Source organism: Mobula hypostoma, chromosome 17, assembly GCF_963921235.1.
Source record: "Mobula hypostoma chromosome 17, sMobHyp1.1, whole genome shotgun sequence".
NCBI lineage: Eukaryota > Metazoa > Chordata > Chondrichthyes > Myliobatiformes > Myliobatidae > Mobula > Mobula hypostoma.
Window position 1 is genome coordinate 5,607,168 of NC_086113.1, and position 15,854 is coordinate 5,623,021.

At 40.6% G+C, this 15,854-nt stretch overlaps 1 protein-coding gene across 2 annotated transcripts in view; it reads right to left on the reverse strand.

Moving 5' to 3' along the window:
* The window catches only part of top2b (DNA topoisomerase II beta), a 96,658-nt gene that overhangs the window by 64,769 nt on the left and 16,035 nt on the right, over window positions 1-15,854 (reverse strand). For both annotated transcript variants that reach the window (XM_063069468.1, XM_063069467.1), the window contains exon 2: window positions 2,428-2,616. In XM_063069468.1, coding sequence (XP_062925538.1) covers window positions 2,428-2,616 — 189 coding nt within the window. The remainder of the gene's footprint in view (window positions 1-2,427; window positions 2,617-15,854) is intronic.

Consider the following 15,854-nt stretch of genomic DNA (forward strand, 5'->3'; position numbering starts at 1 on the left):
AAGGTCGGCGGCAGAGGCCTCACTTCCGGCAGCTGTGGATGGCCACCAACTGGGTTTTATGGTGGTCACTCCGAGGAAGCGTCTGGGGCACCTTGAGGTCTCCGCCGTCACTTCTGTGTGGTCCTCTGCTCCAGAGAGGTGCTGGTCAGAATGGGCCGTGTCTCCAAGCGCTCTGGCACGGTAGCAGACTACAGGTTTCCGGGTAAGTGGTGGGCCTTGCTGGTCGGGTCCAGGTGCGGTCCAGAGCTTAGATGTTTGTCAAAGTTTTAGGTGTCATGCTGAATCTTCACAACTTCCTAATGACGTGCCGAATCCAGGACAGGTCCTCTGAAATGATAACACTAAGGAATTTAAAGTTGCTGACCCTCTCTACCTCTGATCCTCCAATGCCGGCAGGTTCATGGACCTCTGTTTTCCTCCTCCTGAAGTCAAGAATCAGCTCTTTGGTATTGCTAACAAGATTTCCAATTTCCCTCCTATATGCTGATTCATCACCACCTATGATTCAGCCAACAGAAGTGCAGTCAACAGCAAACCTGAATATGACATTGGAGCTGTGCTTAGCCACACAATCATAAGTGTAAGGCGAGTAGAGCAGAGGGCTAAGCACACAGCCTTTGGTGCACCTGCGCTGATGGAAATTGTGTAGATGTTGTTATCAATCCAAACTGACTGGGGTCTGCAAATGATGAAATCAAGGATTCAAGTGCACAAGGAAGCATTGAGGCCAAAGTCTTGAATGTTATTAATTAGTTTTGAGGGGATGATGGTACTGAATACCAAACTGTAGTTGATAAAGAGCAACCTGATGTATGCAGCTTTGTTGTCCAGATGATCCAGGGTTAAGTGAAGAGCCAATGAGATTGCATCTGCTGAAAACCTGTTGCTTTGGTAGGCAAATTGGAGCAGATACAAGTCAGTTTTCAGGCAGCAGGAGTTGATATGTTTCACCATCAACATAGCCGTTGAGGCAGGCTACCATGATCTTCTCAGACACTGGTATGAGTGAAGTCAGTTTGAAGTAGGTGGGTACCTTAGACAGCTGAAGCAAGAAGTTAAAGATCTCAGTGAACATTCCAGCCACTTGATGAGCACAGGTTTTTAAGCACTTGGCCAGGTGCCCCGTCTGGGCAGGATGCTTTTCGTGGGTTCACCGTCCTCAAGGCTGCTAGTATGTTGGCCTCGGAGACTAAAATCACAGGGTCATCAGGTGCTGAGGGAATTCATGATAGTTCCTCTATGTTATGATGGTCAAAGCAAACATAGAATGCATTGAGCTTGCCTGTAAGCGAAGCCCTGTTGTCACCTATGTTGTTTGAGTTTACTTTACAAGAGGTGATAGCATTCAAGCCAACATGATGCCAACAGTAAGCACGATAGCTCCTCTCCATATTCAAAATGCTAAAAGATGATAAGTGGAAAAAAAGAAATCTAATGGGAGAGGAGAGTGAATCATAGAAGAAAGGGAAGAAGAAGGGGTACCAGTGATAGACAGGTAAGGAGAAAAGGCAAGAGGCCAGCATGGGGGAATTGAAGAAACGGGAAAAGGAGGAAAATTACCAGAAGGTAGAAATACTCTCTCTTCCAATTTATGGTATTCAATTCTTAGAATACAGTTTCATATACATTAGAGGAAATCAAATGTAGATCAATCCACAATGACATCTTTAAACTTCTAGTTGTCAATTATTTCAGTTACTATCAGTCAGACCTGCTGACCTGTCTTTGGTCTCTTGCATTGTTCCAATGAAGCCTAATGCAATTTCAGGGAAACGTCATATTTTTCAACTTGGCATATAACAGCCTCTCAGACTTAATAATGAACTCAACAATTTCAGATAGCTACCCTTTTTCGTTTTGATAAAAGGTCATCTACCTGCAATTTTGTCCGCTTCTCTTTCCATACCTGATCTGAGAGTTTCCACATTGTCCATTTTTAACTCAAAAGTCACCGTGGCCAACCAAGGCCATGGGCAGTGGAATGGGCACACAGGCAGTACTGCTACCTCACAGCTCCAGCGACCGGGTTCAATCCTGACCTCCAGTGCTGTCCATGTGAAGTCTGCATGTTCTCCCTGTGACTCTGTAGATTTTCTCCAGGTGCTCGTTTCCTCCCACATACAAAAATCATGTAGATTAATAGGTTAATTAGCCACTGAAATTGCCCTCGGTCTGGATGTGAGTGAAGAATCTGTAGAAAGTTGATGGGAATGTGGGTAGAATAAAAGAAAAAATTTGGAGCAGTGCAGTTAGTGGGCCAAACGGCTCGTTTCTGAGCTGTACGAATCCATGACTTTAAGAAACGGCGTAACATCCAAACCTGTAAAGTTTCAATTAGTACCAACTCTTTATTGAAATAATTGAAAGAATAGAAATTATTCATTTCATGGCAACAATAAATTCTACAGATAAGTAATAACTACCCACCTGAGTGACGGGCTCCACTGAACCAATATATGAGTCAGGACGGAGAAGAATATGTTCTAACTGTGTCTTCTTCTGATAAACTCTCTCCACAGACATCTTCTTGGAAGCCTCTGGCATCTTTTTTGAAGTGTCGGCTTTAGCATTTGTTTCTTCCTTACTTGGAAGATTTTTCTGATTGCTGAACAATGTCTACAGAACAAAAAGTTATTAAAATTACTATTTAAAAAAGGTACTTTCTGGAATTAAAGCAATTTTTTGGAAACTGGATTTTAATTTTAAATTATTAGCAAATCTAATCCTCATCACATTATCGTTTCAAACTTATTTTGATTGTACAGAATCATTTCACAGAAATAAATATGGAATTTTGCTTCCAAATTATTATTGACCAGTTTTAAAATAACAATCAAAAATTTCAACCAGCAGCAAGTAGGTAACTGGCATCTGACCTCAAAGAGAATTCCCAAAAAATGAGCAGTGAGGTAATTTTACAGCTACACAAGACCCCACTTGGAGTACTGTGTTCAGTTCTGGTCAGCTCATTACAGGAAGGATGTGGATGCTATACAGAGAGTGCAGAGGAGATTTACAACAATGCTGCCTGGATTGGAGAGCATGCCTTATGAGGATAGGTTGAGTGAACTTGGCCTTTTTTCCTTGGAGCGATGAAGGATGATAGAGATACCACAGCAGTCTAAGGTAACCTGATAGAGGTATATAAGATGATGAGAGGAATTGATCGCGTGGATAGCCAGAGGCTTTTTCCCAGGGCTGAAATGGCTAGCACGAGGGGGCATAGTTTTAAGGTGCTTGGAAGTAGGTACAAGGGGGATGTCAGAGATAAGTTTTTCCACACAGAGAGTGGTGGGTGCATGGTAGAGTGGTTAGAGGCGGATACAATAGGGTCTTTTAAGAGACTCTTAGATAGGTACATGGAGCTTGGAAAAATATGCAGTAGGGAAATTCTAGGCAGCTTCTAGAGTAGGTTACATGGTTGGCACAACATTGTGGGCCAAAGGGCCTGTAATGTGCTGAAGATTTTTTATGTTTTAACTATCACTTTGTTAACAACTTATTCTCTTCTGATGCCAAGTAGTATCAAGCATCAGTTCAAAATAACCAATATCATAATACTGTGAGTAGACAGTCACATTATAGATTTCTCCCAGATAGAATAAAACTATTTCAGAAAGTTAGGGATTTTAACAAAATTAGAACATACATTTCAGCAAATGAATGCTTAATCATTCATTTGCTGGACAACACCTTTAGTTTTAAAGCCATCAAAACCTGTTTGTTCCTGATGTATGGTGGCATGTCAAAGTTTAAATTCCAGCTACTTTTAATTTCACTGCAGTGAAGACTGCATTTTAGGGTAATGTAATGGGTGACAGATGACACATACATAGATAGATAGATAGATAGATAGATAGACAGATAGACAGACAGACAGACATACTTTATTGATCCTGAGGGAAATTAGGTTTCATAACAGTTGCACCAACCAAGAACAGAGTACAAACGTAGCAATACAAAAACCACAAACAATCAGATAATAATATGTAAACCATGCCGGATGGAAATAAGTCCAGGACCAGCCCATTAGCCCAGGGTGTCCGACCCTCCAAAGGAGGAGATGCAAAGTTTGATGGCCACTTCCCATGATGCTCAGTGCTGCATCCCGGTGGAATGAGTCTCTGGTTGAATGTACTCCTGTGCCCAATGGTATAAATGATGTCATTGAGTTGTAGTGTTCACATTAAGAGATGGTGTCTGAAGCAAAGACAGCAGTGTAAGATGATTGCTTTTGTTAAGCACATAAAACAACTTATGTTTTACTTACAAAATCCTACATTGGTGACCCCAGTGCTCTCCAACAATTCCAGAGTTACTCAACGACAAGTCGACCAACACAGTCACTTTGTAGCTGCCACAGTTTTAGGAGCAGCACACTACCATCAATGGACAATGCTACAGATGGGACTTTGTCTTGGCTAAAGTTGCTAGACCTCTGCTCATCACAAAGGACTGTTAGTAGATCTTAAGAAGTACCGGACTGTGGACGCAAAAGACATTGGGTCATTACCCTGTACCCCCAGTAAGTTACCCACGATGACTGTCTAGCAGATACACCACCATACATTCACCTGCAGGATGAATTCCCAAATCTCACCATTTTCTACTACAGTCACAAAGCATGGAGTCGAGCATCGCATTTCCACAACTGGCTCGCCAGTCCACACCCACGCGCATAGACTGGACTCAAGAAAGCTAGCCAGTGCAGGGGGCTGAGTTTGCTAACATGGAAAATGCTTGGCATTGTACGCAGGTCAAATAGCCCTTTTGGGCTTCACATCTCCGCATGGTCCCTAAACCATCAATGGTGGTTGCTGTCTATTTGACAATTACAACCGCCTTAACAAAACCACCAGCCCCAATCATCACAAAGTCCCACGTATTCAAGACTTTTTGGCATGCTTAGCCAGAAAGATACTTTTTTCTAAAGTGGACTTAGTCAGGGACTACCATCAGGTGCCTGTGTGTACTGAGAACATTTCCAAAACAGCTGTTATAACCCTGTTTGGCCTATTTGAGTTTCTGCACTTGCCATTTGGGCTGAAAAATGCAGCACAGACCTTCCAGTGACTAATGGATTCTGTGTTAAAACACTTAGATTTTCTTTTTATTTACCTGAGCTACATACTTGTCACTAGCACATCCAAAACTGAACACTTATCATAGCTCCACACACTTTCCAAGCACTTAAGCCAACATGAGCTGATTATTAACCCTACTAAATGCCAGTTTGGGTTGTCTACTGTTAACTTTCTCTGCCACCAGAAGATGCTCTCCCGCAGAAGATGCAAAACCTGTGCAGACAAAAGGTGCTACTAAATGGATTTCCCACTGCCCCACACTACCAAAGCACCGCAAGAATTTTTAGGTTTGGTGAATTTCTATCACCATTTCATTACGCAAGATGCTGAACTTATGCTCTCCTTACATAGTGCCCTTAAAGGCAGTGTCCCTAATCACATGCTTGAGTGTCAGTGGACATGACCAGAGCATTTGACAACACCAACAAACTCTTTCAAATGTGACCCTACTGCACACCCATTCCCCAACACACATATTGCCATCACTATTGACACCTCAGACTATGCTGTGGGTGCTGTGCACTAATGGTTGGTGTGGCAGCTGCCAACCTTCTTCAGTTGACAGCTCGTGCCCCCCACCCTCCCCCCAAGAGCAAGTACAGCATGTTTGACCATGAGTTTCTTGATCTCTATCTGACCATCTGCCATTTTCACTTTCTACTGTAGGGTCAGCATCTCACAACATTCCTAGACCAGAAATCCCTCATGCATGTGACAGCCAAAGCATCAGGCCCTTGGTCTGCACAGCAGCAATGCCACCTGGCCTACATTTCAGAACTCATGACTGACATACAGCACATTGAAGGGAAAAGTAATACTGTGGATGATTGCCTCTAATGACCCGCCATTGATGCCATACACATCAGGGTTGGCTATGTCAGCACAGCAGCCAACCAAGCTACTGATCCACAGGTCCAGGCTTACAGGACAACAGACATGGGCCTGCAGTAGGGGAAATGTAAAGAGTGACAGATGACACATATTGTTCATAATAGAAATGGATCTATATAATTTATAAACACTGTCATTGAGTTGTTGTGTTCACTTTAAGAAATGCTGTCTGACGTAATGACTTCAGTGCAAGGTGACTGCTTTTGTCTTTCGTTCATAATGGAAGTAAAGGTCTGCGGCTTTTGTTAAGCACACAAAACATGCCTCGCGTGTTGTATTCAAAAATCCTACAGTATCAATTATGACACATTTAGAAGCTTGTTAATAAACTATGCATGCAAAGTCTCAAATTAGATATTGGCTCTATATTCAAATTACAAAATCTAAAACTTGGATTATTATGAATCAAAAAGCTACAAATCAATATTGCTACAAATTCACTTTAAATTAAACTTGTTAAAGTTCACTGTATAAGTATCCCCATCTATATTTCCACTTGCTTTGACAAGTGCAGCTTCAACAACATTCAAAAATCTCGACAATCACCAAACAAGATATAGCAGTTCACGTAACAGGCATCTCATCGACAACCATTCATTCACTCCACCTGTGAACCACAGAAGCCGCAACTAACTCAGAAAGCACCTTCCAGACAAAGCAATGGCAAACAAACCCATGACCTCTGCCAGCTAGAAAGACGAGGATGTAGTTTCCATCATTGAGAAATATAATATTACTGTGACTATGCTTTCTGAAGAGTTTCAGGCATGTAAGGCTCCCTGCCCCCATTGTAACAACTTTCTACAAGAGCACCATCGAGAGTGTCCTGACCGGCTGCATCATTGTGTGGTATGGAAGCTACAAAGCAACAGACTGCAAGATCCTACAGAGGATAGTAAAAACCACTGAGAGGAATACCGAGGTCTCCCTCACCCCTATTTGTGATATTTACCATGAATACTATATATGAAGGGTCTGCACAGCATTCTTGCTGTTTCCCTATGCTGTGCACTTCTCCTGCATTTTGAATTATATTTTATTAACTTGTTTGTGGTAATATTTTATGTGCTGTGTGATATATGGATTGTGGGTACAGTATCACCTCGGAGAACATTGTTTTGTCTAGTTTTATATAAGTACAGTGAGATAACAATAAACATGAACTTGAACATGTGGATATGTCCAGACCTCAAGGACTGCAAAAGTTTCAAGAAGGCTGTTCACCACCACCTACGCAAGAACAATTAGGACAGACAAGTAAACGTTGACTCAGCAAGCAAAGCCCACATTTCTTGAATGAAATAAAGTCTATTTCTCAAGTTGTAAAAGAAGGCCAATATCTCTTCTGATTTTCCAGATTTTTTTTTTATTAAATTCAACATGACCCTGCAAAAGAAACACTGAACAGGGAAATTCGAATAACTTTATTCTCCTTTCCTCTGCTATTGATTCTTTAGGGGCTGAACTAATGATACTGTCTGGTCAGCTGAGTTTTTCATACAGCTTTGATAGGCACTCCACAGTTCCTAGACATTTCTTTGGTTTCTCCACTCATCAATCAACAAGATAGCTTCACTTTACGGCTCATCATCACTGCATCATTGGCCTCACCAATTTAGAAATATTTATTTTATTCAATTCAAATCCACTTGCCATCCAAAAACTCCTCTTTGCAACTTATAAGTACGTTGTATCCCAGTTGCAGCAGATCTGGTTATGGACATCCACCATTTTGAAATTCACAAGTCACTACCAAAAATATGAGAATTGGAATAAAAATTCACTTTCAAAGAAGTTAAGTGAGACAAGTAACTAAATAAACAAAATTACAAAGAAACAACAGTATTTGTCACTTTCTGTCAAAGGTATGCATTATGGAAAAATTGCCACATGGATGTCTGTAATGCAAGGCTATGCTGCAACTTGTTCTCTCTTTTTCCTCCCATTGATGAGTATTTGACCAAAATGTTAACCCTATTTCTCTTTCAATATCTCTTGCATTGCCTGCTCAATCTTTACTTCTATCTTCGATTTCCTGCATATCTGTGTGTGTATACAGTGGCATGCAAAAGTTTGGGCACCCCTGGTCAAAATTTCTGTTACTGTGAATAGCTAAGCGAGTAAAAGATGACCTGATTTCCAAAAGGCATAAAGTTAAGGATGACACATTTCTTTAATATTTTAAGCAAGATTGCTTCTTTATTTCCATCTTTTACAGTTTCAAAATAACAAAAAAGGAAAAGGGTCCGAAGCAAAAAGTTTGGGCACCCTGCATGGTCAGTACTTAGTAACACCCCCTTTGGCAAGTATCACAGCTTGCAAATGCTTTCTGTAGCCAGCTAAGAGTCCTTCAATTCTTGTTTGGGAGATTTTTGCCCATTCTTCCTTGCAAAAGACTTCTAGTTCTGTGAGATTCTTGGGCCGTCTTACATGCACTGCTCTTTTGAGGTCTATCCACAGATTTTCGATGATGTTTAGGTCGGGGGACTGTGAGGGCCATGGCAAAACCTCCAGCTTGCGCCTCTTGAGGTAGTCCATTGTGGATTTTGAGGTGTGTTTAGGATCATTATCCTGTTGTAGAAGCCATCCTCTTTTCGTCTTCAGCTTTTTTTTACAGATGGTGTGATGTTTGCTTCCAGAATTTGCTGGTATTTAATTGAATTCATTCTTCCCTCTACCAGTGAAATGTTCCCCGTGCTTAACAATTAGACAGGTGTTCTTTTCATGAAATTCTGCACCCTTTTTTCTCCAAACACAACTTTGCTCATTGCAGCCAAAAAATTCTATTTTAACTCCATCAGTCCACAGGACATGTTTCCAAAATGCATCGGGCTTGTTTAGATGTTCCCTTGCAAACTTCTGACACTGAATTTTGTGGTGAGGACGCAGGAAAGGTTTTCTTCTAATGACTCTTCCGTGAAGGTCATAGTTGTGCAGGTGTCGCTGCACAGCAGAACAGTGCACCACCACTCCAGCGTCTGCTAAATCTTCCTGAAGGTCTTTTGCAGTCAAACGGGGGTTTTGATTTGCCTTTCTAGCAATCCAACGAGCAGATCTCTCGGAAAGTTTTCTTGGTCTTCCAGATCTCAACTTGACCTCCATTGTTCATGTTAACTGTCATTTCTTAATTACATTACGAACTGAGGAAACGGCTACCTGAAAACGCTTTGCTATCTTCTTATAGCCTTCTCCTGCTTTGTGGGCATCATTTATTTTAATTTTCAGAGTGCTAGAAGCTGCTTAGAGGAGCCCATGCCTGCTGATTGTTGGGACAAGGTTTCAGGAGTCAGGGTATTTATAAAGCTTTGAAATTTGCATCACCTGGCCTTTCCTAATGATGACTGTGAACAAGCCATAGCCCTAACAAGCTAATTAAGGTCTGAGACCTTGGTGAAAGTTATCTGACAGCTCAAATCTCTTGGAGTGCCCAAACTTTTGCATGGTGCTCCTTTCCTTTTTTTCCCCACTCTAAAATTGTACAAAACAAAAATAATACACTAATCTTGCTTAAAATGTTGAAAAGAATGTTTCATCTTTAACTTTATGACTTTTGGAGATCAGTTCATCTTCTATTCACTTAACTATTCACAGTAACAGAAATTTTGACGAAGTGGTGCCCAAACTTTTGCATGCCATTGTATATATGTCATTGAGACAAATAAAATAAAAGAGGAATATTAATCGACTCTTAAACTAAAGTAAATGAACATGGACTGTGGACAATCGAAAATAATGAAGTTTCCCTTTATTTTGCATTAAAGAACCCAAAGACAACAGAACTGATTAATTTAAGGTTCTAGGCCCATGTAAGAAATATGTTTTGAAGTGTTCCTATTCCTTTTGACCTATCAAGGCATAGCAGCGAGACTAGGCCAGTGGCACTGTGGTAAACTCTGAGGCTAAGCAGGAAAGGTCAAAGTCAGACAGAGTGATTGTGATAAGAGACTCAAGATTTAGGGTGATGGACAGCTGATTCTGTGGCCACAAAAGAAAAGCCAGGATGGTGTGTTGCCTCCCAGGATACCTCAGAGCAGCTGCATAAGATTCTCAAGAGGAAGGGTGAGCAGACAGAGGCTGTGGTGCACATTGGCACCAATGACATAGGTAGAAATTCCCAAGCAGTGAGTATAGGGAGTTAGGGAAGAGCAAGACCTTCAAGGTAGTAATCTCTGGATTACTCCTAGCCACATGCTAGTTAAAGCAGAAATAGGATGCTAGTATGGATGAATAAGTGACAGACGAAGTGATGCAGCGGACAGGGCTTCAGGTTTCTGGATCTTTGGGATCTCTTCTGGGGAAGGTATGACTTGTACAAAAAGAATGGATTACAACTGACGCCGGGAGTGACCAAAATCATTGCAGACAGGTTTGCAAGAGTTGGTGGGAAAGGTTTAAACTACCTTGGCAGGGGGATAGAAACCAGAGTGATAGGGCTTAGGATGGGTCAATTGGTATACAAGTTGATACAGTGAGGCTGTGAAGACTGACAGACAGATGATAGGGCAAAATTGCAGTCAGTTGGATGAGATGAAGTGTAACATGGAGGCAAAAATTGCAAAGAGTGATGACTACAGGACTGAAGGAGTTATATTTGAATACACACAGTACACAGAATAAGGTAGATATTCTTGTTCCACAGTTGGGTTGGCAGCTATGACATAATGGGCACCACTGAGATGTGGCTCAAAGAAGATCGTAGTTGGAAGCTTAACGTGCAAGTATAGACCTTGTCTCAAAAGGACAGGCAGATAGGCAGAGGAGTGGGTGGCTCTGTTAATAAAAAAATGAAATCAAATCTCTAGGAAGAGGTGACAGAGGATCGGAAGATATAGTATCCTTGTGCATAGAGTTAAGAAACTGCAAAGGTAAAAAGACCTTGATGGCAGTTCTATACAGGATTGCAAACAGTAGTCAGGATGTGGGATATAAATTTCATGAGAAATAGTAAAGAAATTGAATTTAATTGAATTGACTTTTATTTCTTATATCCTTCACATATACGAAGAGTAAAAGTCTTTACGTTACGTCTCCGTCTGAATGTGCAAATTTTAGTAATTTGTAATCAATAGCATGTACAGTAAGATGTACAACAAAACAGTCAACATAGCTCAGAAATACAATTGTGTCAGCATGAATTAATCAGTCTGATGGCCTGGTGGAAGAAGCTGTCCCAGAGCCTGTTGGTCCTGGCTTTTATGCTTCAGTACTATTTCCCAGATGGTAGCAGCTGGAACAGTTGGGGTGATTCAGGTCCCCAATGATCCTTCGGGCCCCTTATAATAAGGGCAATGTTACAATAGTTATGGGGGATTTCAATAAGCAAATAAATTGGGAAAATCAAGTTGGTGCTGGATCCCAAGAGAGGGTATTTGTAGAATGCTGTCAAGATGGCATTTTATTGCAGTTTGTGTTTGAGACTACTAGGGGAAAGAATTCTGGATTGGATGTTCTGTAATGAAACAGATTTGATTCTGGAAATTAAGGTAAAGGAGGTAGTGATCATAATATGGTAGAATTCACCCTGCAGTTTGAGAGGAAAAAGCTAAAGTCAAATGTATCCATATTTCAGTGGAGTAATGGGAATTACAGAGGCCTGAGAAAGGAGCTGGACAAAGTTAATTGGAAGGGGGACACTTGCAGGAATGACAGCAGAACAGCAATGGCTGGAGTTTCTGGGGCAATTTGGAAAGCGCAGGATAGATACATCCCAAAGATGTATTCAAAAAGGAGGCTGAGAAAACCGTGGCTGACAAAGGAAATCAAAGACAGCACAAAAGCAAAACAGAGAGGATATAATATAGCAAAACTTAGTGGGAAGATAGAGGATTGGGAAACTTTTAAAAACTAAACAGAAACCAACTAAGATAAAAGAAACCAACTCAAAGAAAGAAAAAAATGAAATATGAAGGTAAACTAACCAATAATATCAAACAGGATACCAAAAGTCTTTCTTCAGATACATAAAGAGTAAAAGAGAGGAGAGAGAGGATATTGGGCCATTGGAAAATGACACTTGAGAGGTAGTAATGGTGGGACAAAGAAGTGGCAGATGAATTTAATAAACGTAAACACGAGGAATTCTGCAGGTGCTGGAAATTCAAGCAACACACATCAAAGTTGCTGGTGAACGCAGCAGGCCAGGCAGCATCTCGAGGAAGAGGTACAGTCGACGTTTCGGGCTGAGACGAACATGGAGGAACCATCACAAACTCTCACAGCCCCTGATGATCCTGAGATTTCAGTCTCTGAGGCCGACGTGCAAGTACCCTTCAGGAGGGCGAACACATGAAAAGTCTCCTGCCCAACTGGAGTACCTGGCCAAATTGACTGGGATCTGCAAGCTAATCAAGTGGCTGGAGTGTTCACTGAGATCTTTAATCTCTCATTTTGGCAGTTTGAAGCTTCACTTATACCAGTGCCAAAGAAGAACGTAATAACTTGCCTCAATCACTACCATCCAGCAGCACTTACATCCACAGTGATGAACTGTTTTGATAGGTTGGTGATGAAACATATCAACTCCTGCCTGAGAAGTGATTTGGATGCCATCATATTGGCTCTTCACTCAACCTAGAAATATCTGGACAGCAAAGATGCCTACATCAGGATGACCTTCATTGATTACAGCTTGGCATTCAATACCATCATCCCCTGAAAACTAATCAATAAGATTGAAGACCTTAGCCTCACTACCTCCTTGTGCAATTGGATCCTCGATTCCCTCACTTGCAGAGCCTAGTCAATTTGGATTGGCAACAAAATCACCTTCAAAATCTCCATCAGTGCAGGTGCACCACAAGGCTGCCTGCTTAGCCTCTGCTCTACGTGCTTTAGTTATGCCATTACTATCATTCCTACTCCCTTAATTTTGCATTTGCTTCAACATAAATCAGACCATCAAGGCAAGGTACAATTTACAGCACAATAAACAAGAAGTTCAAATCTTTCCCTTTATTCCAAAATCAAACTGCTGTCTAAAAAAATGACGGTTGCAAACTTTGGAAACAAAGTTCGCATTGGAACAGTGAAAATAACAAGGTTACTGAAGACTGGGCATAAAGAGAGAGTTACACCATAGTTATTACAAGAAAATCAAAGGTCTGAATGAATGACCTAGAGACACTTTGAATCCCACCATAGCAACCAAGGAATTTAAATTTGGTTAATTATATAAAAGTGAATTATTATGTTAAGAATGTACCAGCCATAAATATTCAAATAGCAAATTAGGAAAAGAAATCTGTCCAGGCTTATGGAAATGTAGTTCACTCTTGACAGTCCTCTGAAATTGCAAATTGTATGAAGTCATTACAATAAAGTACAAGAAGATTAAAACCAAATGGACCATTTGAGATAAACCTAGCTATATGGATTCAACAAAGAAAATGCAACACAACCAAATCAGACATGCAAGTCTTAATCATGTTCTACCAAAAATGAAATAATTGTCTCAGAATGCTAATCAAGCAACCAGCTGAAACAAGTACAAGACCCTGAGTTTCAAGCAATGTCAGGAGTGTTTTGAAACCTACTACCTCTTTGATGTTTCAATTGCCCCCAGTAAAAATATAGATCCATTGCTTCTAGTGTTACAGTGGTGAAGCAGTAGCCTAGAGGAAAGAACGAGGCAGAAGTTGGGAGGAGGGGGTAGGGAATCATCAATATTTATCCCAGACCCCATGCCATCAAGTCAAATGTGAGCAAGAAAAACATGCTTTGATTACTACACACCAGCATCTTCAGCAATAAATCAGCAGATCTTCACACTGACTGTAATTAACTGCCCGGGACCTCAGTATCTGTCATAATCAAAATAAATAAGGGGATCAACAAAGATTTAACAAGAAGTGTGAAGATTACGTACATCAGGAACATTAGACTCGCCAAAATATTGGCTGCCACAACTGGTCATGAATGCTGATAATAAAAACTGTTTATGTTTAGTAACAGTGGAACCCAGCAGTGAAAGACCAAAGTACTTGCAACTATTTTCAGTCAGAAATGACAATGAATTATCCTTTTGGTATTCTCCCAGGATATCCACTCCACTGATTCCACTTGATATAAAGGAATGCCTAGATATAGGGAAGTCCATGAACAGCAACACCATCACAGATGCCACACTCAGAAGTTACCAAGCAGAACTCCTCCATCTTCAGCACTGGTATCCACTCAATAAGGAATTGGTTTGGGTAAACCCAGTAACTAACTCAAACCTCAGATAATAAAGCTGTCTATGCCTACACGCAGGTTGGGCTTAAAGTGACAAGTAGACACACAAATGACAAGTAATGGCTACAAAAACCTTTATTAACAAAACATCCAACATCAAAAGTCACCAAGAGGGAAAAAAATTGTCATTGTTCCTAACAGCTAATTAAAAACTATGTCTACGTGTGATCAAAGACTGGGACTATTCCGCAGCAAATGATCTGCATTCAATGAGCCTTTCAACTACAAAGGTACAAATTAGGAATGTGATAAAATACTCTCATTGCCATTCAGAAAACTTACTACCTGTACAGTGAATTCTAGTTAATTGGGACGAGTTCATTTTAGCCTCAGCCACTTTCATGGAAATAGTTAAAAAGATTAACATACAAACTGAGTAACAAATTATGTATTTAAATGAAATAAAAATTACAACACCACCAATAGAACTACAGTATTATAAAACTATGCATTAGTTCCTAATAGTCATCAATGGAGGGATTCATCCAGTGTACGCCATACACAAAATCAGTGCAACAACTAGTCTAGATAATGGACTACCTTCAAATAATGCTATCCTCCAAATCTTCATTTTCATTGTAACATTCAAGATGATTATTGTTACACTGCCTATAAAAAGTATTTATCCCTTGGAAGTTTTCACGTTTTATTGTTTTGCAACATTGAATCACAGTTGATTTAATTTGGCTTTTTTGACACTGATCAACAGAAAAAGACTCTTACATGTCAAAATGAAAGCAGATCTCCACATAGTGATCTAAATTAATTACAAATTAAAAACTCAAAATAATTGATTGCATAAGTATTCACCCCCCCCCCTTTAATATGACACACCAAATCATCTCTGGTGCAGCCAATGGGTTTTAGAAGCCACATAATTAGTAAATGGAGATCACCTATGTGCAGTCAAGGTGTTTCAATTGATGTAGCAAAAATACACTTGTAGCTGGAAGGTCCAAAGGCTGGTGAATCAGTGTCCTGGCAAAAACTACACAATAAAGACAAAAAGAACACTCCAAGCAATTCTGTGAAAAGGTCATTGAAAAGCACAAGAACAGAGATGGATACAAGAAAATTTCCAAGCCATTGAATATCCCTTGGAGTACAGTTAAGTTAATTATCGAGAAATGGAAAGAATATTGCACAGTTGTAAATCTGCCTACAGCAGGCCATTCTCAAAAACTGAGTGACCATGCAAGAAGGGGACGAGTGAGGGAGGCTACCAAGAGACCTATGACAACTCTGGAGGAGATACATGCTTCAGTGGCTGAGATGGGAGAAACTGCACATACAACAACTGTGCCCGGGTGCTTCACCAGTCACAGCTTTATCAGCGAAGAGAAATCCACTGTTGAAAGCAACTCAAGTGAAATCTCAGCTAGAAGAAGATTCTATGGTCTGATGAAACCAAAATTGAGCTTTTTGGCCATCAGACTAAATACTATTTTTAGTGAAAGCCAAACACCACTTATCATCAAAAACACACCATCTCGACCATGAAGCATGGTGGTGACTGCATCACGCTGTGGGAATGCTTCACTACAGCAAGCCCTGGAAGGCTTGTGAAGGTAGAGGGCAAAATGAATGCAGCAAAATACAGGGAAATCCTGGAGAAAAACCTGATGTAGTCTTCAGGAAAACTGATTT